This window comes from Harmonia axyridis, chromosome 4 (genome assembly GCF_914767665.1).
Source record: "Harmonia axyridis chromosome 4, icHarAxyr1.1, whole genome shotgun sequence".
NCBI lineage: Eukaryota > Metazoa > Arthropoda > Insecta > Coleoptera > Coccinellidae > Harmonia > Harmonia axyridis.
In genome coordinates, this window is record NC_059504.1 from 12,396,293 (window position 1) to 12,420,671 (window position 24,379).

Below are 24,379 nucleotides of genomic sequence, written 5' to 3' on the forward strand. Positions count from 1 at the left end.
TTACGAAATTTCTCATCTATCAACTATATTCCAGTTTTTAATTAATGTCGTTTCATACTTGATTGATGTCTTATTGGATTGTGAATAAATTTCAATTAAAGATTTGTCGTCTCATCTATGTGAATATTATTATAATACAGAGAGGGAGAGAAACTAAATTCATGTGTTCTTCATTTGATACTACTATAATTTTAGAGAAATGTTCTTTACAAGTTTCAAGTATAATTACGTTTACAATTTAGTCTCTTCATGTTTTGGTATAACATCTCAATAATGATCGCAATACCTAAACAATTCAACATATAGTAGGAGTTTGGCATCAAACTCTCTAATCTCATAAAATCCCATTTTGAATTGTTGAGTATAAAGTTGAAGGAAAAGTCTATAGAACAACAGCGGGTTTTATAGACTTTTCCTTCAACTTCAAACTCGCTAGACGGTGGTTATTCGGGCAATTTATTACTCAATTACACTCTCCATTATGATGGTAGTCCAGACGCTGTTTCAAACTTCTGAAATTGAGGTAACCCTCAAGATGAACATTATAGTGACTCAAATCTAAATAAAGTGCTTCAACTACTGGCCGGTCTGTATCTGCTGTAGCTCCATCTTGCTGAAACCATAAATTCTCTGAATCATGTTCTTCGGCATGGAAAGTCTTTAATTAAGCTTGCGAGGGTTCCCAGTAGCATACCGAGTGCAGAAGGCCATCTGTGTGGCAGTTAGAAAACCACCTTTTTCAATAAAATTTTCGACACTTTGGTGCTCTCTCGATCACAGTTTAATGAGGACTGGAAATTACACTGTTCACTCCTCGGAATGAAATGAATCCAAATCCTATGAAAATGTTTGTTTTTTAAATGTAAAAGCTATTCTTAGCAAACTCTATATACTGGTCTTAATGTCCACGCCCGAGTGCTCGACAGAAAATACAGCCACTGTCAGTGAAAGTGTTGAAAAAGATCGAAATTCATTTATTCCTCGGCGCGCATAATATTTGGACTCTCTTACGACTCGCTATGGCGTATTTCGCATCTGGAATTGTATTTCCATTCTCAACAGGTTCATTTGACACAAACATTAAAGTTTTCTGACCATGGAAAGGGTAGAACATATACCGATTGGGAGCTTGAACAACAACGTTCAGATGGAGATTTTTCGCATTGAATTTTCTTCAACAACGAAGTACAATCCTCATATAACTGCTAAGAGACCATAACATCCACAAGCACTGTATTGTATGGTGTGCAATTTGGTCTGGTGCAGTGATCAGCCCGTACTTCTCTGTGAATGAAGAAGAAGCCACTCAAATCTTCAATTCTCATCTCATCGCTACTGCCGAATTAATGATATGGAATTGGCAGAGATGGAGCAACAAGCTACACAACACGCCAGTTTTGGCTTCATTGCAAGAAAATTTCCTAGGAAATGTGGGGGTTATGTGTTTATGCCAATAATTCTCAGAACATTGACGATCTGAAAACCAACATCCGACAAGTTATTGGTGAGATATTACCCGAAATGTGAAGGCGAGACATAGAAAATTGCCTCTTAACTATTGAGTATTGTGAGATATCACGAGGATGACTTTTAAATTATGTCATATTCCACGCATAATGACATTATTACTTCAGAAAATAATATATTTCTGGAACCCTTTGCCCATTATTTAAGAAAGTAATGTTCGAGAGATTGATTTGAAGATTAATCGACATCATATTCTTCGGAAACGAACTAGAAGTCATACTATAGCAAGCAGCGCCCTCTCTCGACAAAAGCCTCCAACACCTGACGTCCACCATAACTCACTGGCGAATAACACGACAGCCAAGCTGGCGGAAAAACCGTCTCCAGTCCGATCCAGATTCTCAGCCGGCTCCTTCAACACCTACACAGCCTCGTAAAACAACCCTTGGAACCGTCTGCACGTGAATTTTTTTCTCTCGAGCGCCCGCTTCTTGCGCCAGGTCTCGAAGTGTGAGCCGTAATTCCAACAGTGATGAATGGGCTGTTCGGTGGGTCCGTCGAACGTCACGTCCCGGTAAAACAAATACAAAATGTCGGAGAAATAATTTCACCCAAAGTTTATTATTCCGCCACCTTACAGCCTTGCAGTAAAGTTGAGCTGTGAATTGCACGCCACGCTGGGGATATTTACCGGTATCTGAGCGTCGAAATAAGAAGGCAGGGCCAGATGCCGCAGTACTTGGGATGGAGAGCGGGTTGAGTTAAGGTAGGGCCCCACTATAGGGTTTCCGCGTAGGGTGGATTGGGGGTTGTGTTACAGTAGGTCTTATGAAGTCGTAATAGGCTTGTGTAGTCAAATGATCTTTGGAGGGCGTCGCTTTGATGTATCTTGATGGGATCACTTGTAGGAGAGACTGGATATTTAACCTTCGGGGTATCAATTGTCTAGTGGGTATCTCAAGTTACTGACATCAGATCGAGAATTTAGGTTTATTATTTTGGATCTAGATTATTAAAATTTTAAATTGGTATTTTGTAGGAAAGTAAACTTTCATTTATATGGTTTTCACGGTGACGTCGTGATCGTAATTCGTCAACTACCATATAAAAATTTTGAATATTAATCAGCCTGAAAACGAAAGTACCTGTTATTCTGAAAAATCAAGCTTACAAAAAAAAACTCGGAATTATAAATTTATGATAAACAATTCAAACGTAGCCGAAGAACCACCGACGATAGTGAATAGTCTTGGTCGACTGAATTGGGTAGTATCTTGAGCAAACATGAGAAAAGTCCACGAAATAGTTTTGGGTGATGGTAAATTGAAGTTGCATGAGATAGTGGTAAAGTAGAAGATATCAGAAGGCATACGCAATATTGCTTGAACAGTTGATCATGTGAAAGCTCTGCTCAAAATGGGTGGAGCGCTTGTTCACCGTTGATTACCGTTTAAGAGGAATAAACAGAGTTTTTCGAGTCGATTTGTGACACTGGATGAAACATGGATCCATCACTACTCTGTTGAGTCAAAGAGAGAGTCAGTTGAGTGGAAAGCAGTTGGTGAAAGCCGTATAAAGTTAGCAAAATCTCAAACATTCGCTGTCAGAATAATGTCGTCTGTATTTTGGGACGTGTATGGTTCATTGACTATCTTGACAAGGGTGAAACCATCAAAAGGGAATATTAAAAAAAAAGATTCATCTTTCAACTCGATGGAAACCATGTCCAAATCGAACGAATTGCTCTTCCAAATGCGTGACCACCCAACTTATCCTTCTGATTTGGTCTCTAGTGAGAACTAGCTTTCTGCAGACCTAAAAGAAGTCCTACAGAAAAAGAAATTTGGCTCTAATGAAGAAGAGATTATCGATGTTGAAGCCTATTTTAAAAACGAAGATGAAACAGCGTTTTGCAGTAAATAACATTGGATTGATTGGGTGCAAAAATCAAGAAAAAGCTTCCTTAAATGCAAAAAACAAAATTCACCAAGACAAGAGTCTTTGTCATGAATCGATAAAAACGCTTCCAACTGCTTGACCATCAAGTTGATCTCCAGATCTGGCTCCAGTATTGATTGGCCTTTTGCAGACCTCGAAAGAATGCTCCACGCAAAGAAATTTGTCTCTAACGAAGAAGTTATTGACAAGGTTGAAGTCTATTGCGAAAGCGAGGGTGAATTTTTTAACAGAAAACTTATTGAAAAGTTAGAGGAACGTTGGAGTAGATGTATCGCTCTTGAGGGTGACTACGTTGACTAATAAAGTCGAAATTTGAAATAATAAATTTGTTTTTCCTGTGATGCCCGGAACTTATTCAGTCAAATGGTACGTTACTGAACCAAATTTTTCAAAACTACGAAAATTATTCAAAACTGTCCCAACAGACAGAACTTGTTGACTAATATAAATCGCTCAAACATTTAGTACACGCTGTCAACTTCCAAATAACAAAAGAGAATCGCTAAGTAGAAATGCAAGATTTTTCTTGTTTTTTTCATGATTTAATTTTTACAAATTCACACATAACTTCATTTCGTTCAACGTTTCTTCTGTTTATTCTTTTATTTTTTTTGCATCTATTACTTTTTGTTCTCCGAGTTAGACGTAAGAGCAGACACTTTGAAAGGAAGCTGAATAATATCATACTTGCAGAGGTATCGGATGACTTCTTTTTCATTGGAATCACTGTTTTTTGAAAGGAGATGGAAAACATTTGTCGCTCTCCATTTGTTATTTATGAATTTAAAAAAAAAAAAATAGTTCGGTATTCAAAGATTCTTTCTTACCTGCACTGTATATCTGTTGAGCAACCCTCTTACTGAAGGAGTCGTAAGTGAATATCTCTTCGAATTCCATCCAATATATGAATGTACCCACTTGAAATGCATTTCTGTCCCTTGAAATAAATTCATTCGAAATTTGAATTTCATTTCACTACTTCACGAATAGATGGAATATCTAGCAACTCGGATCAAGTCAAGTATTCGGATTATCCGTAGTCTCGCCTTGGGTGCCTTCCTTTAAATACGGTATTGAGGGTTCGAAAAGGAAAAGACCACGGTCCGTCACCTTCTCTCGTCATTTCCTATTCGTTTTTCCATGCCGTCATTCCCCACCAGGCGGACGACTTACGGTCCAAGATCTCATATAGGAAGGATCAGAGCGAGTCTGTCACCCCTATAGAATAACAGTTTCTACTAGAGACTCCTCGTGTTGGGATACATTGGAATTCCGTTTACTCCGTTTTTCTTTTGGAGGAAGCGAGTATATTATGGCTTATTCATGTTCGTGAGTTTGTTGGAGAGTTCGATGACATCTGTCGGAACTTTACACGACGTGAGGTTATTGGTTATTGGATTTTGATGGGGGGAAACATAAATATTAGTGAAAGGTTTTCCAATAAGAGGTTTCACTTTGAATAGCCTGCTTTATGGAAGGCTGTCGTATTTGAAGCTGTCAATTTTAGACATTTGACAAGTAAAAACTACGCCATTACTAAAAATGAAATGATATTTGTTAAACATCTCATTCAAAATATTAAAATTCATTATAAGAATATTTCACAAAAAAGACCTTTCGAATCGTCGTGAAGCACTTTTCTGACGTGCAATATTGAAACTGGTGGAAAAATTTGAGCTATTGCGATAAGTTAGTGATGTGAGAATTCGAAACCGTGAGTGTCGTTCACTAAAATCTGATAATATTGCTGTTATAGCCCATTTTGTTAATCCTCGTCGATATTGTTTATAATGCTATGATTGATGATATTTTTATTGCAGGATTTGAAAGATATTGATGTAGACGAGATTTATTTTTAACAAGACGATACTAAGTGCAACAAAAAAAACGAAATAATCAGAATTTTGCAATTTATGTTTCCTGGTCGTGTCATTTCTCGAAGAGGTGCTCACAATTGGCCACCGAGATCTTGGAGTTTAAAACCATTAGAGTTTTTCCATTGGTATCACCTGAAAGGTAAGGTCCAAGCGAATCCAATTTTTTTTCTCGTCTTCTTTCATTCCAAAATGCACTTACTCTTCCAATTGCCTCCAAAGTAATTTTCCACAGCTCGTGGTTTAACATCGACTGATCAAAAAATACGGGAGTTAATCCTTTTTGAGTGCATTCCCCAATCTCTTAAGAGATTGAAATTCGTGAATGACAACAATGTCGAGGAAAACAGTACGCCACTGACTTTTTTGTAGTTTTTAAATTTCCTTGAGATTGAACAACTAAACATACCTACAACTTTCCGGTCTCCTGTGTTTTCTTCATATCAAGCATCGTTTTCGAGAAAAAAAATCACCTTAACTCTAAACACTATTCAGTGACAAAATGATAGGCAAAAGTGTGTCTTCAATTTACCCTAACGAAAACGAACTTAGATACACGAAAGATCAAAAAATTGTGTTTTTGTTGCTCAATCCTTAATAAACGACCAAAATGTCAGTGGCGTATTTTTTCCCCAATATTACTGGCTGTTGTACCCACTGAAACGCCACTGGACCTAATAAAATCCATTTACTTAGGGCTAAATGAGCTCCTTTTAATTTCACCAAGTTTCAACCAAATTGGTACAAGAATATTCACGATAATTCATAAATATCAACCTTTTTTTTGAACTTCAACGCGATCGGATCATCATTCTTTCCTAGTCTCCCCTCTTCCCCAAAAAGCACTAACTCCAGGCGAAGTGATTAAGTAATTTCCCCAGCTGGTGGGGCAAGATTAACTCTTCAAAAAAAAAAAAAATGAGACATAATCCCTTAAGTGCAACTCCTAATTCTGAAAGATATTCAAATTCTTTATGGAAACAATATTGAGGAGAAAAGTACGCCACTGACTTTTTTGTATTTTTTCTATTTTTCAAAATGAAACAACTGAAAATACAACTTTCGGTCTCCTGTTTTTTTTTCATATCAAGCTCCGTTTTCCAGAAAAAAAAAATCACTTCAACTCATTTTGAAAACAATCAATGGACAAAATGATATGCAATAGAGTAGCTTCAATTTATTTTCTCGTAAACGAAGCCAATTATGAGGAAAATACAAGATATCAAAAAATTTTACTTTTGGTTACTCAATCCTAAAAAATTTAAAAAATATTCAAAAGAATCTGTGGCGTACTTTTTTCTCCAATATCGTTGGCTGCTGTGCCTTCTAAGGCACCAATAAAATCAATCTAATTAGGAGGAATGAGCTCCTTATTTCTTCAAATAATACATAAATACCTATAGTTTTTTTATCGCCCTGTTTTTCGGAAACGAAGCAACTAAGAACATAATATGTTCGTAGGACCTTTTCTTCTTAAAACTTACAACGTACCGTGGTAAGGAATCACCCTGTATAAAGTTACTCGAACCACCATTCTTTCCCCGTCTTTCATCATCCCAAAACGCACTAACTCTTGTAACTCCGGCAAAGTAATTTTCTCCAGCTAGTGGGGCAACATCGATCGTTGAAAAAGACGAGAGATAATCCCTTTTGAGTTCAATCCCCAATCCCCAAAGAGATTAAAATTCATGAATGGAAACCATATGGAATAAAATAGTACGCCACTGACTTTTTTGTAGTTTTTCAATTTTTTCAAGATAGAACAACTAAAATTACAACTTTTCGGTCAATCGTGTTTTTTTTTTAATCAAGCTTCGTTTTCGAAGAAGAAAAATCACCTCAACTCATTTTAAAATCTATCCATATTATAACTTGTGTTATGCAAAAGAGTGGCTGCAATTTTTTCCTCGAAAACGAAGCTAAATATAAGGAAAACACAGAAAATCAAAAAATTCCATTTTTGGGATGCTCAATCCTAAAAAATTAAAAAACCTTGAAACAATCAGTGGCGTACTTTTTTCTCCAATATTGTTGGCTGTTGTGCCCACCAATACGCCACTGGACCTAATAAAATCAATCTAGTTAGGGCTAAATGAGCTCCTCATTACTTCAAATAACTCCATCAAATTTGAATCGAGAATATTTATGATGATTTATAAACACTTACCGTTTTTTTTGAAACTTCAACGCCTTGTATTTCGAAAACGGAGCAACTAAAGACATACTATGTTCGTAGGACCTTTTCCTCCCAAAACAACCTAACGAATCACCGTCTGAAGTTTCTTACCGTGGTAAGGAATCACCCTGTATAAAGTTACTCGAATCACCATTCTTTCCCCGTCTTTCATCATCCAAAAACGCACTAACTCTTGTAACTCCGGCAAAGTAATTTTCTCAAGCTAGTGGGGCAACATCGATTCGTCGAAAAAGACGAGAGATAATCCCTTTTGAGTGCAATCCCCAATCCCGAAAGAGATTAAAATTCGTGAATGGCAATCCTCCAACAATTCCGGCAAAAACTGCGAATGTATATCGGTCTATACGTACCGACAGAAAGTACACGGATGGGATCGGGATGAATCTCCGCTTCTTTAACTTTATTGCCCGTTTGAAAACAAGATGAATGCGGCCCGGAACCGATGGCCAATCCCGTTAAATGAAACCTCAAATACTTAACGTGAAAAATAGCAGAACTTTTTATATCGCCGATTGCAATGTCTTTCCTAATTGAACCCGGATTATACGTCGATAGCAGGCTCGCTTTTTTACCCCCCTATTTTCAGTTTTCTGATAGTTGCATTGAACGTTGAATCGGGCATTGTGTTAGTGTAATGTAATGGAAACCGTTGTTTTCTTACACGATTGCAGTTCGGGGACTAATGGACCATAAACAACGAAAATATTGGGGTCGAATGTGTTTCTGTCTTTATGATTTTATATGGAAGTTAAGAATTGAGTTTGTACGTTATGGGATGTGCGGAATCTGTTCCTTAACCTTTGGGAGTCTATTGAATCTTGAAAAGAGAAGCCCAATAAGGATTAAGAAATCAGGAAGAATATTAAATAATTTTATCACGATAGAATTTGTCACCGAAGTACAGTTGAATTTCTGTAATGATACAGAGGGCTATTTTGAGTTACCTGGAAGTACAAGAATGATATTTCGTTATATTTATCTGCCATTTACTCAAGCAGTTGTTTACTATATTAAATAAACACTTCAAGTAATTTTTGCTAGTTCAGCAAAGTTGCCCATAACACGCAGAAATTGTCAGTTCACGTTAGAATACTGAAGCTGAGCAGCGTCGCAACACTTTTACTGTTGATTGGTTATCGAACCATTGCCCGACATTATATAAACGTACTTGTGCCCATTGGGCTGATCTGTCGAATTCAACAAAACCATAATGGAGATGCTTTCAACATTGTTGAAAAATGTAAGAAGTTTGCAATCATTTTCGGTATTTTTTCTTGGCAGTGTCATGTTATAATATAAAAATAAATATTCCATTTCGATATACTTGTGAAAGTTAGCAGTTTTCAAAATTATTATATAAAATTCAAATAAATGCTGACCGATAAAATGCAAAGTCTTCGGCGAATCAGAAGTTCAATACATATTTGTCAAAATTTGGAAATGAACATTGATATCATTGAATGTATTTTCCTCTGTTCAGGTTTGTTTGAAGGTTTTGTATTATTGATTCAATTGGATGAATGTTACTTTATTCCAGGAATTTTGAGTTACCTGGAAGTACAAGAATGATATTTCGTTATATTTATCTGCCATTTACTCAAGCGGTTGTTTACTTTATTAAATAAACACTTCAAGTAATTCTTTGCTAGTTCAGCAAAGTCACCCATAACACGCTGAAATTGTCAGTTCACATTAGAATACTGAAGCTAAGCAACGCCACGACACTTTTACTGTTGATTGGTTACCCAACCATTGCTCAACGTTGTATAAACGTACTTGTTCCCATTGGGCTGATTTGTCGAAATGCAACAAAACCATAATGAAGATGCTTTCAACATTGTTCACAGATGTAGGAAGTATGCCTTCATTTTCAGTATTTTTTTCTTGGCAATAATTCATCAAAAATTTGTGAACGTACCTATTTATATTTTCTTCGTATTTATTCGGCAAGAATTGCGAGATTAAATTTTCAGCAGCATTCACACATTCTGGTTGTTTCCTGCAAATTTCATTACTGTTCATTCCCAATATTTTAGGAAGATGACTAGATATTAAACCGAAATAAGTAATGATTATCTGAATTTTTTCACAACGATGAATTGATTATCAAGAAAATGATTGCATAGGCCATCAAGAATTGTTATTCATTCAAAACAATACTTAATTCATAATAATGCTGATTGTGATTCCACAAAAATTTGTGTGTGTATCTCTTGGTACCCCAAAATCCTACTACTAGTTGCTCGTTCTTTCATTCCCTATTGGACCTTCGAAGACCACTCCTAAATTCAGTGTACTTCTCTTTTTTTTTTTAGATATTCTGCTTGAATTTAAGTCAGATATCATCATCATATTGATAATTCTGCACGCAGCTTGAAACTAACATTTCATATGAGCACCCAAAATCCATGGTCACGAAAATATTGCGGAAGCAGAATATCACCCAATTCATTCGTAGCCATCACATATCATGTGAAATGATAAATTCATATGAGCACCCCAAATTGTCATTCTACATCCAAATGCAAATGTTACTTTCCAACGAATTTGCAGTTTTGAAATTAATTTGGAAACATAATTTCGTATGTTCATATTTACGGAATCCCTAGTTGTGTTATAGCCATTAACGAACTCAACATCGGCTTTGAACTTCAAAAACTATTCTGTAATTTTCAAATATCTAGATCAAATTTGAGGGTTGATGCGTTATCAGTGAGTCGAATCTCATCGTTTGAAAATATTATCAAACTTGTCATGATCCTTCTCATATATCCGAAATCAAATGAGCTACCAAAACAATTCCAATTTCAGGAGAAGACAACGTACGCTTGGTCTACTTGTAATACAAAAAAAAAATTACATCTACTTATTTTTTTTTCCAACCTGATATTATCTGATGTGAGCTCATATTTCCATGAGAAATTCATATCATATCCCCTGATTAAGCTGTCCATTTTGAATATTTCGCAAGCAATTTCGACCCCAGCCCCCTGTTAGGATGAAAAACACTCCAGACCAACGATGAGTTCTGACGGTATTCCATAAATTAGTCTGTTAATCCGAAAGGGATGTGATAATTAATTATAAAACTTTCGCCTTCGTTAGTGCCTGATGGTGCACGAAAAAATTTCACTGCCGGTCCGATAATTTTCCAGCTGACTTTTTAATGGAATTGCTTCGAGTTCCGAAGAGAAAATCCGTTTAACTTGTTCAACGCGGTTCGTTACCATCTAGAAGGATGGAAAATTGCGATGGAATGGTGAGAATGTGCGAGGGGTATCTTTCATAAGTGGATTTCACAGATCTTTGAAAACAACTTTTAATCATTCATATCTATCCATTTCCTTTATCGTGTTTTTGGATTAGAGATAATCATCTTTGTAATGAAGTAACTTTGATTTTATTTTCGTGTTGTTATGGATCTGAATTTTTCCATTTTGGAAGGTATGGGGTATTTACTTCAGGTTTGAAATGAACGTTTTTTCAGGCTATTTTCTATTCAAATCAAGAGAAACTGCGGAATTTTTTCAATATCTTTTACACAAGGTGGAATTTTCGTTTTTTAAATAACTCACAATGCTGACCTTAATTGAACGAAAATTGGTATGGGGAGGTTTTTTGAGGTGTTGAATTCGAACCTGTTGTTATTATTCTTAGGGGGCACCCCTACACCCATTTCTCTTTTATGGAGGTTTATAACTTTTTTGAGTGTACTTCTAGCACATTTTCCAGTGGAATAATCGATTATTCTATCATATCTACGTGAAAAAGCTTCCCTTGTCACGAAGCAACAATTTTCTAGATATTTGGACTTGAAAACTTCGAGTCTGATATCCGATACGTTTTGTAGTTATTATCAATATTTTGCATGTCTTTATGAATTTATGTAAATTCACATATACGATTTATTTTTTGACTTTTTGTAGTTTTGGGAATTTCATATAATCTTTTGACAGCAACATTAGGACTGAAGAACCTTGCGAGTGGATTGAAATATGGAATGTTGGAACACCCACCGTTATGTCAATGCAGAGGTAGAACCCCATATCCTTCCATTCCTTCAGGAGCTGAAGTTTTTGATTTTTCAACAAGAAAATGCCCTTCCCCAGATTTTGAGGTACACTGTGAAGCTGTTCTAAAAAGCTAACGTTAATATTTTGCCATGGCCACCCAGATCTTCAAATTTTTCGCTCATCGAATATGGGACATGAAACATGGGTTTGGACGTAATGTGTAGAGGATTGATACCATTAGCCAATCCAAGCCAAACACTCGAAGTTCTCTGGCATGAATTTTAGATTGTCAGGGAGGCAATACTTTATAAAACAAATTGATAACATGGTGGAATCAATGCCAAGAAAGGATTGGATACGTCAAACTAATGATTGTGATGTAACAAATTATACGTGAAAAAGACCTTCATCTTTAACACTACTCGACCATTTATGCCATGTTTGGTCAAAAAACTTCAAATCTTTCTTGGAGTATAAACTTATGAAAGAAGTATTAGATTAATGAAATCACATTATTTTCTTCACAATATCATAAAGTATTCATTGTTTAAGCTTGTCAACTAAAACCTGAATCGAGTTCTAGATCGAACAGAAAACTTTCACAAGCGAATCAACAACCTTTCAGTAAAAGGGACTAAAACATTTGTTCCACACAAAATCGAATCAAATATCCTTTTCGCACGACTGCATTGCTTCATCAAGCATCCGATCATTCAACTGGTGCCATAATTCTACGTCACACGCCATCAGCCTGCCAGAAACGATGCTTCATCTATAATTTATACGCCACTAGAGAAAGAGCGCCGAAGAAGTTCAAAGGGATGCAGTTTGAAACTGCGAAGGGTTCGACAAAAGGCATTTTGCTGCTCTGAAACGCGACGCTTGAATCTTTGATAACGTCCTCTCGTCCCACCGATATCTCGTACTCGTCCACATCCATCCGAAAAGATTTTCTAATCGGGTCTTTTGGATCGGTGAATAATTAAAATTTTCATTTGTATTATGAACGTTTCGTCACCTTTAAAGCCAGCAGAATCTGTTACGTCTAAATTAGACATTTCCTCTGCGTTGTAAGGGGGAGAATACGAAATGAATTATTAGGAGAAAATGTGAGAATTTAGTCTGTCAACGCCTAGCTTTATGTTATCCATTCGCCGACTTCGCTTTGTGCTCTAGAAGGAAATTACCACACGTGAGGGATCTGACAAGGAGGAAATCCTCCGTAGATTTTGGACGACGCCTTGATGGCTTTTCCTCGACGCGGGATAAAGACTAAAAATGATCGTTTTGGCGAGGTCAAGGATGCTTATTCTCTCAATGTGTTCGCTCTCCTGAATACCAATGTCTTTCCATTATTACATAAGGTGAAGTAAAAAGAAATCTATTATTTTGCATGAAAACTAAGGCATTGATTACTATAGTTAGAATGATTCGATTTAGATAGAATATAGGCCACTGTTGAAGCGAATTTTTCACAAGAAAAATTGTTCGTCATGGACAGGAACAGATGGCAGACTATAAGGTTGATGCATAAACACCCCAACCAAGCTCTTGGGGCTTGTGGATAGTCACTATCGATGTGTGTGGCCTGGCGTTGTCTTGATGGAACACAATTCTTCTTCCTCTCCTATTCGCTAAAGCTAAAGCTAGAGTAGATTATTCCCTGCTAATCCCACCAAACACACAGCAAAACCTTCCTGGCCGTAAACCCTAGCTGGGTCACCATTGACGCCGATTCACCTTGTTTCGACCACGACCGTTTTCGCTTGACGTTGTCGTAAGTTATCCACTTTTCATCACCAGTCCACCGCATCCAAAATGGGTCGATTTTGTTGCGATTCAGTAGCGATTCGCAGATGGAAATTCGATATTTCCTACACCTTATATAAGTTTGAGCATAAAAAATAATTAATTTCCATTCCATCCATTTTTTCAGTCTTGATGATTCCGTCAAAATCTATTTCCAATAATACTGACGAATGTTGTTTTCATTAAGTATAGGTGAGTCTAATCAAATTCAAGTTTTATTTACCTACGTTCAAAGGCGTTTTACGTCAATCATGGTGTCATTACCATAAATGAGGGGATACTCAGTAATCTTCAAACTTTCAATTTCTTTTATGATCTTAATTTAACTGAAATTGGGCTTGGAATTGAACCACACTATACTATATCGAACTTACACAAATTAAGCTACACTTAAATTAAATCTCAATTCAGCTTAGTTTCGTTTATTCTATATTTTTAGTTCAGTCGACAACGACCAAAAGAGCTTTTTGAACAGTGTGGGTTCTTTTATATTCATTTTAATGACATCATCGTTGACGAACGGCCTTGAACTTAAATCGATATCGCTTGTATAAGAGTCTTGTTACAATTAGGTAATATGATTATGACAGCCACCACAATAAGGTTCTATGAATCCCAAAATAAAAAATCTCAAAAGATTACTAGTTCATAGTTGAAAGTAATTGAAATATTTCCTGGAATTTTCTCCATTGACCTAAGAGAAATGATGAACCTAGAATTGATATTTCTTCTTTCCTTGTGAGTTCATGAATAAATATCAGAGTTCCTACATTTCACAGAAAAGTTAGGATTAGTTCTGTACGTTATTACTTAGAATCAAGGGGCTTTCAAACTTTCTACTTCAGTATTTTCACGAAGTCATGTTACACATAGTTCTTGGATGAGGATCATGAGAGAGTCCCTTTAATATAGTATATAGATTATGCTCAGTGAGAGAGTTTGAGTTGTATCTATTTCTAGCCAAGAATATTCTGCGAAGTTGAATTAGATTCACTATCTTTGATTCTATTAACCTTAGTATGTACCTATTTACTATTCAAGCATCAAATTTGAATCACATATATTATAGATATGAGAATATTTTGAATTAAAACCGATTAGTCAAAGATTTTTATTAGCGTGTTTTTGCACAAAAATATTGAATTTAATCTTAAAACAGTTTGAACAATATGATTCTAATTAATTTGGAAAAGGATCATCAAACATAATTCGAGGAGAAACAATGTTTCACAATAGGAAAACATCAAGATGCATCATTTAATATAATTGAAAATATGTGAGATGTTCTTTATGTGATATCAGACCTGCAATCAAGCATTGAATCGAAAAAATCAAGATGCATCATTTAATATAATTGAAAATATGTGAGATGTTCATTATGTGATATCAAACCTGCAATCAAGCATTCAATAGTCTTAGTGAGATTAAAGGTTATAAACTGGTTCGAATAATTAAAACAATGAACAAATTGATGAATAAAACATTATTGAGAATATAAATGAATGTATGAAAAAATTAGTGAATAAATAAATGAATGAAAAAATAAAATGAATGATTTGAAGAATAAGAAACTGAATGAATACATTGATAAATGCATAACCAACCAAATAAATAAATTTTGACATTTGACATTTGAATAATATATGTAGCCGAGCATATACAATAAGCTGACTAGTATTCTCGTGAAGATAATGATATCCTTGTTGATACAATCTATTTATATAATCAAATAAAAGCATTATGTCCTAAATACAATATGATTGGTGGAAAAGCCTGCTGATACAAATGAAAAAGTTATCCAGAATAATTTCATTCAAACTTGATGTTGATGTTTTGTTTCGAAGGGGAGGAGTCCTTTATAGGAGGATAGATTTCAATCTAGAATCAACATTTAAGTATAGTGAAGGAAAATAAACAAGGATTATCCTCGAGCTCATATTAAAATTCGAACTCACGTATATGTCTATTAATTCGTGTTTTGGATATTGAAAACTCATTATGGAGTCTAAAAGGAGGAATACAGAATGGAGATATAGAGAATGAACTCTAATATATTATCTTATTATCATTATAATTGACTGTACCTAACTTGTGAATCCTGTGAATAAAGATGATAATTTCACTACTGACGTCGCCAACGGGTAATACTTTATTTTTATTTATACAGGCTGTGCCATATGAGTTTTTTTGAAAAACGAGAAGAATGAAAATTTTCTTGTCGTACATCGAAGATTGAATTTAACAGTTGAAGTACCTAAATAATAACGGATAACTCATTTGTTCGGTGTTAAACAAACTCAATCCCAATTAATACACATTTACTAGTCATATTCACTCAGAATCTCCCCCTTATACAAATATCGATTACTGACTTCACAAGTTCATGCTTGTAACTTGATTATTATATATTATATTGATTCATCTTTGAGATGGGTAATACTAACAGAGAAACTTGTCAATGGAAAGACCATTATGTTTCTAATGTCGTTTATTATCCATAATCCAGTATTATTTATTGCTTTGGTCGGCCATTTCAATATAAAAAAATATTATGAAACAAGTGGGGTAAATCCAACTTTTTTCGCGGATGTAGAAGATTGTGGTATGAGCCTGAAAAGCGAGTGCCGCAAACACACGAGTGAAAGAAGGACTTTCTCCACATGTTGCACACTATACTATGGGTACTACAACCGCACAAATTTAAATAATTCAAGTATTACACCTAGTTCAATTCAAAATGGCCTTCGTTGATATTGTCTGTTTATTATTTATTGCGTTTCCATAGAGAGGACTTCTCAAAGGCACAATTTCATACCAAGCAAGAAGTGGGAAAAGTGCCTCGTAGAATAATATTTCTCACGGTATGAGCAATACATAGTTTTGAGTAATCTTTGCAGAATGAGCTACTTTCCATAGCAGTTGTAGGAAAATATTTTTTCCTACAACTGCTATGAAAAGTAGCGTATTCTTCATAGCTTACTCAATTTAAAAACTAAGTATTGCTCATACTGTGAGAAATATTATTTCTCACGGCACTCTGTCCACACCTCGCTTGATAGACCAATGAAATTGGGCTTTTGAGAAGTCGTTTCTATGCGGAAACACAATAAATTAGCACATACGGTCAACGAAGGCCATTTCGATTTGAATCAAGTTCATAACTTGAATTATTGAAATTTGTGCAGATGTAGGAAAAGTATAGTGTGCAACATGTGGAGAAAGTCCTTTTCTCGCTCGTGTATTTGTGACACGAGAAAAGTTGGACTTTCCCCACTTGTTGCACAATATACTATTACTTCGTATCTAGTATCATGGTTGAACACGACATACAAAATACTTCCTAAAGCTGACGAAGTTGCCGACGGATGCTGGGATCATATAAAATATGGAATTATGCTACTTGGAAAAGTTTCTGAAGCAGTAGAGTAATCTTGCTTCAAAATATCCTACTTGGAAGGGAGTTTTTGGCAATACGTTTTTGTGCATAAAATGATGCTTATGAATCATCTAGAGAAGTAGGTACCCTTTCAAATATAAGACTTTTTATGGGCCCCACAAAAAAGTTTTGAGGTGTCAAATGAGGGTTTTTTTGAAAGCGATTTAATAACACTCCTTTCTTCTAGAGACGAATTATAAAAGATTTCTATTTTTTTCATCGAAAATTACAAAATATCTATCACTGAGATCTTGTTTCATTGTGTTTATTCAGTTGATGTATGCTATACGAAAGATTGAATTGAATATAGGAAAGGGTTCAGTGAAGTCTCCTTTTGATGAAGCAAATCCCTGCAAATTAATTTTATGGCACTTACCTAAATTCAGCTAAAACCGAAAACAACTGAAACCGATTTGAACCAAAAATAAACAACCAACACCGAAAGATACAAACACCACATCAAAAACAACACAACAATGAGAATTAAAATAACCTCGGATAGATTTCTATTCGCGAACATATTCAGCAAAATTGTGAAATGGATCGCAAACAAATCAATTCATTCCAAAAACCAAAACTACCTGATTCATTTTTGTATCCTATCAACTTTGCCAATACCAACGGTTCCGACGACTTTTCCAATAACAATGAAACTGTAACAATAACAGCAACCCCATTGAAATTTATTTTAATAAAACAAGTCGTAATCATTGTAATGAGTAGTAAAATCAAAATATTAATCAGACATTCGATGCTGGGCCGAACGCAGAATGCATTTCCATTATGTACAGGTCCGGCCATTGTTAACATTCGGTTTGGTGAATTTGAATGCAAGCAGATAATATCGAAGCTATTAAACGTTGGTCATTGTTTAATTCATTTCAGATAACGAATTGTACGGATAGTGTTTGGTTTCAGAGCGTTAGTATGCATCAAATGTACATGTGATGCCTGATAAGCTCTTCAATAAACCACTGGTAATTTTTCGATGGAAACATGAAAAGAGTCGCTACACATAATTGATTGACGTTCGATCAGTTATCCTGGTTTTAATGGCAATCAAATTGATTAATTCGGTGTTTCAAAGGGATGTAGCGCATGCCGTAGTGTCATGATGAATAGGACAGTGAAAGCTTTTGTGTTGGCTCCAGATTGACTGAGATGATACCTACCTTTTTCTGGTGTTTGTGCTATGGAAATGTGGGCTAGTTTTTGTGATGATTATTATAGAACTTAAAAAGACGATGGATAAAATTACATAGGCGTACAATTTTGCTTCCGCCGTTTTTCCCTAAATTCGAGGCTTTATTGTAAAAACTGGTAATACATTTAAGATTCAAAGTTTGTCCATCGCTAGCCACTACTTTCCCACATATTTCGGGCAGCGTATGAATTCCTCGTTGAAAAAACTGGTCATCTTTCGAAGCGAATCGATCCCATTCTTTACTTTTCCATAAGAACGGAAGTGCTGGTCAGCCAGGCCGTGTTACATTGATCGAAACAAGTGATAGTCTGAGGGAGCAACGTCTGGAGAATACGGCGGGTGGGGTAGCATTTCCCATTTCAACGTTTCCAAGTATGTCTTCACCACTTTCGCATCATGGGGACGAGAATTGTCATGCTGTTAAATCACTTCATCATGTCTCTCGTTCTATTGCGGCAGTTTGTCCCTTCCGTCTCTGCCTTGCAAGCAGCTGTTCACAAGCAAACAAAAGCCGGTCAACATTACTCGGCTTCAACTCGTACGGCACCCTAATTCCTTGGTTCTGAATCATTTCCTTGACTTTCAGGCGTTTTGAAATGACTTTTGTTGCGTCACTTCAAATGATCTTGACAATTCTTGTTGCGTTTGACACGAGTGTTGATCAAGTAATGCCTCCAATTTTGCATCTTCGAAAATCTTCTTTCTTCCACCGCCATGCTAGTCTTCGACGTCAAAATCACCGTTCTAGAAGCGTTGAAACCAGTCTCGGCACGTTCTTTCACTGATAGCGGTCTCACCATAGGGATTTGAAAGCATTCAATGAGCCTTAGTCGCAGATTTCTTCATATCAAAGCAGACAATTAAAATCTAGGTATTTGAGTGATTTATTCATATCTAGTTTTCTGCAGTTAGGTCGGTTTTTACTGCTTGTTGGATTGGCCACAAGATTATTGTATTCTTATAACATTCTCTGCATTACTTCCGAAAGGGGTTTATAGTTATGAAGAGTCAATTTGGCTCAATTCTCTCCTGCTTCTCCTTAAATTTAAATTTGTGCAATCGTAAGTGAACTAAAGTGTGAAGTTCTTTTATTCCTTACCATTCTGCTTGCGTTTTGGAGATCTTTTTGTCCAGGAAATATTCTTGGGCCTCACAAATGAACTACCATCGTATATCCTGTGTATTAGATTTGGTAAGCTTTGGTTCATTTTGAACCACCTTTCCCTCGATTAGTAGTAAGTATTGAGCACTCACTAAAATGCGACAGTTTTTGACTTTTCGAAGTTTATATAACATTTTTCGGTATTACCTATTCTTTCTGAAATTCATTTAGTACTGCAATTGTGGAATACTGATAAAGCAGTATTTATTTTGTACTACTCTTCTTTTGTGCAGAATATTTCTTATGACACATTATCAGTACAGTTCTTCAAAGAATAAAGCTGTAACAAGAACTATGGAACTGAACCAGCTTTACTGACTTGCAATGACAAAATTCGGAAGTAGTTAGCAAAAAACAAAAAATACAGTGAAAGGGTAATACGTGGGTTACTATTAAAAATGCTTAAGCATGATCTTAACAACCATTAAACTAGTTGAAACAGATTTGTAAATTTTGCATTCTTCTTGAAGTATCACCTACACTGATTTGTTCTAACCCCCTCTCCATCCTATCGGTTGAATGCTGTTCCTAAAAAAGAATTAAGTTTTATTCGGCGGAAAGTACCTCATTCGAATATTGCTAAAATCGCTGAACATTTACCACAAACAGTCACACTGTTACTACCTAACGAACCAATAACTTCTATTCCACTACTCTACGAACAAATTCAATATTAAATCCACATCCATTACTACTACATTGCCTGTATTAAAACACCGAAAGGTCTCTAATTAGCATCAATCCTTTAATAACCGGAAAAATCCCTATCGATATCGAATATCACTGCGTCCGCCTATGCCTAATAACCCATAGCAATTAGGTATGCAGCATCAGCGCCATTACCGTCGCATCCACACACAACACCGCCGACCATAGAGCACCATTAGTGTGGACCCCGAAAGATGTGCTGCAGGTGTCCGCCGCTCGTGGGCCTACTCTCCTATATTTATATTTTGCTGACCGTTGTTGTGGCGTTCTATTTCCAGCATGCCAAATCGATTCACGTGAGTAACGAATTGATATTGCATTAAACCTCTCTGCGGTATGATGTGATCAACAACATGATAGGCGATTAATAGCAATTTATGTCCTTCAATGCGGTCGCAACTTGAATATAGTGGGCATAGGATAGAGGATCACGATTACAGTATTTCTTGTATTGTGCAAAAGTCGATGGTTTACGGCTTGGATTATTGCGAACGGAGGTGATTCTATGGTTGGTTGCATATCGGGGTGAAATACACTCCACCAATAAATTAACGTACCACTAAAAGTAAGGCACAGGTTAAAGATACATTTGGACCTTTTTTTTTAATGAAAGGTCATTTTCTTCTGAACGTTAGTGTATAAAACGTACTCGCAATAAAACCTACCTTTCACAAATACCGGGTGTCGCAATTATAGCCTGTGTTTTTGATAAAATTTGTAACACTCTGTAGAGTGCAACAGTTGAGTCCAGATTTTCCCAAATTGCAATCAGTATCTGCGTACGTTTTCCAAAGTATCCAAGTTACGTTCCTCTTGTTATCTTTTCCCAAGAATATCCCAGAGATTTTATAAGGGACTCAAATCCGGGCTCCGAGCTGGCCATACCCTGGGAACGATACCGACTTCCTCTAGATAATTTCTTTACAACTTCAGAGGCGTGAGGCTTGGCATCATCTTGCATCAGCATAAATCCTTTTCCCATATATGGCGCAAATGTAGTTTTTAAATCTCTAATATGTACCTTTCAGTTGTAAGTTTTCCATTTATGATCACAAGTTTCGTGCCAACTATCAAAGAAATTGAACGGTTGTGGGATTAACATGGAATATTTCACCAATTTTTCAACCTTCCTTAAACCATTCTGCTGTTCGAGCACATTCTTTGCGTGTTAGATTTAGTATTTTCCATTGCATATTCGTTCATAAAAGAATTTATACACTGACACTCAGTAAAGTGTTACCAGTTTGATGAAAAAAACAAGATATAATGGCGACAACCGGTATTTGTAGAAAAGTGGATTTTATGCGCATTCCATGTTCCGAATTTCTTTATAAAGAAAAAGTGGAAATTACCAAATAAGATTCTTTTATAACCACTTTCATGTGATTTTTCAGAGAATAATGAACCATAGTGTGAAATTGACAGTGTTCTTGGTTTTTCAGCTCGAAAATTCTATCCACTTCAATAAAGATCAACTAAATTATGCTGATATATTTAACATCGATAATATCAATTTGATATTGGAAAATAGAAAGGACGATGGATTGCATACAGAAACAATAAATAATTTCTCATTTGATTTGGATTTCCACGAAGAAAACCGAATATTATTGGAAGGTAGGTATCCAATTATTTTTGTGAACGACAACTTCAACCTTTTCCAAAAACTGAAACTAACAGGACAATTGAAAATTCCCCGGTCTACCATAGTAAAACACATTTTTTTTTGCGAAATTCGTTTTTATTATTGAACATAGTTGCCTTCGAGGGCAATACAGCGATTATAGCGATCTTCCAACTTTACGATACCATTTTTGTAGTACGATTTGTCTTTCACCTCGATATAGGCCTCAGTTTCGGCGATTACTTCTTCATTGGCGCTAAATTTCTTTTCAGCGAGCATTCTTTTGAGGTCTGAGAACAGGAAAGAGTCGCTGGAGGCCAGATCTGGCGAATACGGTGAATGCAAAAGCAATTCGCAGCCTAAATCATGCAATTTTGCCATTGTTTTCATTGATTTGTGACACGGCACATTGTCTTGAAGAAACAGCACCTTTTTTCTTTATATAGGGCAATTTTTTAACGATTTCATCCTTCAAACGATCCAACAATGCTATATAATAATCGCTATTTGGAGGTTATCAATGAATAAAGTACCTTGCCCATCCCAGAATACTGAAGCCATAATCTTGCTAGCTGACTGTTGTGTTTTCCTTCGCTTTGGATTCGGTTCATCGTGTGCAGTCCAATCAGCTGACTGTCTATTGGACTCTGGAGTGAAATGATGGAGCCATGTTTCATCCATTGTCACATATCGATGCAAAAATTGCACTTAAACAGCTTCAAACATTGCTCAGAAACATTAACACGTTGTGACTTTTGATCGATTGTGAGCTCGCATGGCACCCATTTTGCACACAGTTTTCTCATCTACAAATATTCGTGAATGATATGATGTACACGTTCAAGTAGAATCTTCACAATGTCTGCTATCTCGATCTTTTTTCAAATAACAAAAGTAGCTACACTCACAACGCAATATCTAACAAACTAATGGTCGGACTGCTGTCAAATTTTGATGCGTATCGTTTGAAGGTTGGTTATAACTTAAAATTATATGGATTTAATACTAGCACCACCATCTGTGCATCAGACCGGGGACTTTTCAATTGGCCTAATATGTTGACAAATGAAGTCGAATTTAGAAAAAAATATATGGTTTTACTGATAAGGCCCGAAACTCATTCAGTTAAATGTTACGTACCTTTTCTTATATTATCTGACACAACCAAAAATTAGAACTGTTTACATACAATACTAATAGAAATTCATTTTCAATAGATTATCGTAGTGTTTTAGATGAGTAGCGAGTTAACTGTATCGATCAAATTGGTAGAGACTCGATCAGTTACTTAATCATACGCTATATTCGACTCTTTTTCATACCAGTTCAGAACTGGCTGGCAAGTAAGTGCCGTTTTCGTATCTCTCTGATCATAATATAAGGATCCGAAGACGTTTCAATTCACTTACAGATAAATCCTTGAAATGCTTCGAATTTCTGGAAACTACGGCAACGATGCAATAAAATAATTTGTCCATTTCGTTCACCGACTCCATTTATTCCATTTTCAGGCACGGAGGCCGACACCGGCGCCACGAAAACGCAAATAAACAACAAAAGCTTCTGCAAAATAATGGACAATTACATATACTATCACATCGGCGGGCCAGGACAAAGGACGGTGGCGTCCTGCCCGTTACAGGCTGGATTTTATGAAATTTACGACAATCCCGAATTCAATGACGTGGATGCGCCCAACGAAATGCCGGTCCACAGCAGAACGTCCCGGTTAGAATTGATTCGTCATGGCGAGAAAATTGCCTGTAAACAATTCCAATTCATCAGAGGAGGCCACGACAAAGGCCTATGGGAGGAAAACGACATTTGAGGCCTGAATATTATTTCTGGAATCTTTCCGGATGATTCGTGACTCGCTTTGTATTCCGTTTGTATTTACGTCTATGTTCAGATGATATAATATACATCAGAATCTGTGGTGTTCACATGATATTATAGTCCATTTAGAAATTATTGACATCCGAGTAGGCTTTGAAAGTCCTGACGCGGCTTTATTTCTGGTTAAAAAATATCATTTATAATTGCCTATTGTTTCATAGATATTAAATGAATTTGATGATTTTTCGAAATATGTATCTTAGTCTATAGGGCGTTTTTTTTTCAAGGTATATAACTTTAAGTTGGCATTACTGTTCAAGATGGCGACCGATTTAACAGCTGTCAAGTGATTTATTCTCAGTTTGGTTTGGCAATTCATCATGAATAGACTCACGCCTGAACAACGCTTGCAAATAGTGCAATTTTATTTCGAAAATAATGGTTCTGTGCGGAATACGAATCGCGCACTACGTCCATTTTATTTTGTTTAGCGATGAAGCGCACTTTTGGTTGAATGGCTACGTCAACAAACAAAACAGCCGCATTTGGAGTGAAGCTAATCCTCATCCAGAAAAACTGTCTGTTTGGTGCACTTTATGGGCTGGTGGAATCATTGGTCCGTACTTCTTCAAAAACGATGATGGCCAGAACATTACAGTCAATGATGATCGGTATCGAGCCATGATTACTAACTTTTTCATTTCTGAATTGAAAAACCATGATGTCCAGTAGCTGTGGTTCCAACAAGACGGCGCAACATGTCACACAGCTCGTGCCACAATCGATTAATTGAAAGACACGTTTGGTGACCGCCTAATTTCACGTTTTGGACCTGTGAATTGGCCTCCAAGATCTTGTGATTCAACACCGCTAGACTACTTTCTGTGGGGCTATGTAAAGTCATTGGTCTATGCGGATAAGCCACAAACCCTTGATCATTTGGAAGACAATATTCTCCTTGTTATTGCCGATATACGGCCACAAATGTTGGAAAAAGTCATCGAAAATTGGACGTCCAGATTGGACTACATTCGAGCCAGCCGTGGCGGTCATATGCCAGAAATCATATTTAAAATGTAATGCCACAAGA

General features: G+C 36.2%; 2 protein-coding genes across 3 annotated transcripts in view; one reads left to right on the plus strand and one right to left on the minus strand.

Moving 5' to 3' along the window:
- The window catches only part of LOC123678405 (putative dipeptidase CPSG_01350), a 341,260-nt gene that overhangs the window by 245,918 nt on the left and 70,963 nt on the right, over positions 1–24,379 (minus strand). The gene's annotated exons all lie outside the window — the stretch shown is intronic.
- Positions 19,803–23,396, plus strand: LOC123678407. Its single transcript, XM_045615421.1, has 3 exons — positions 19,803–20,125; positions 21,272–21,446; positions 22,965–23,396. Exons 1-3 carry the CDS (start codon positions 20,024–20,026, stop codon positions 23,279–23,281), a joined length of 594 nt encoding a protein of 197 aa, XP_045471377.1. The 5' UTR covers positions 19,803–20,023; the 3' UTR covers positions 23,282–23,396.

Bases quoted from the DNA above. Each gene is read 5' to 3' on its own strand.
- LOC123678407 (XM_045615421.1), top strand. From the start codon at position 20,024: ATGTGCTGCAGGTGTCCGCCGCTCGTGGGCCTACTCTCCTATATTTAT. The intron at 20,126-21,271 runs GTGAGTAACGAA...TTGGTTTTTCAG, and splicing joins AGCATGCCAAATCGATTCAC to CTCGAAAATTCTATCCACTT. The intron at 21,447-22,964 runs GTAGGTATCCAA...TTCCATTTTCAG, and splicing joins AAACCGAATATTATTGGAAG to GCACGGAGGCCGACACCGGC.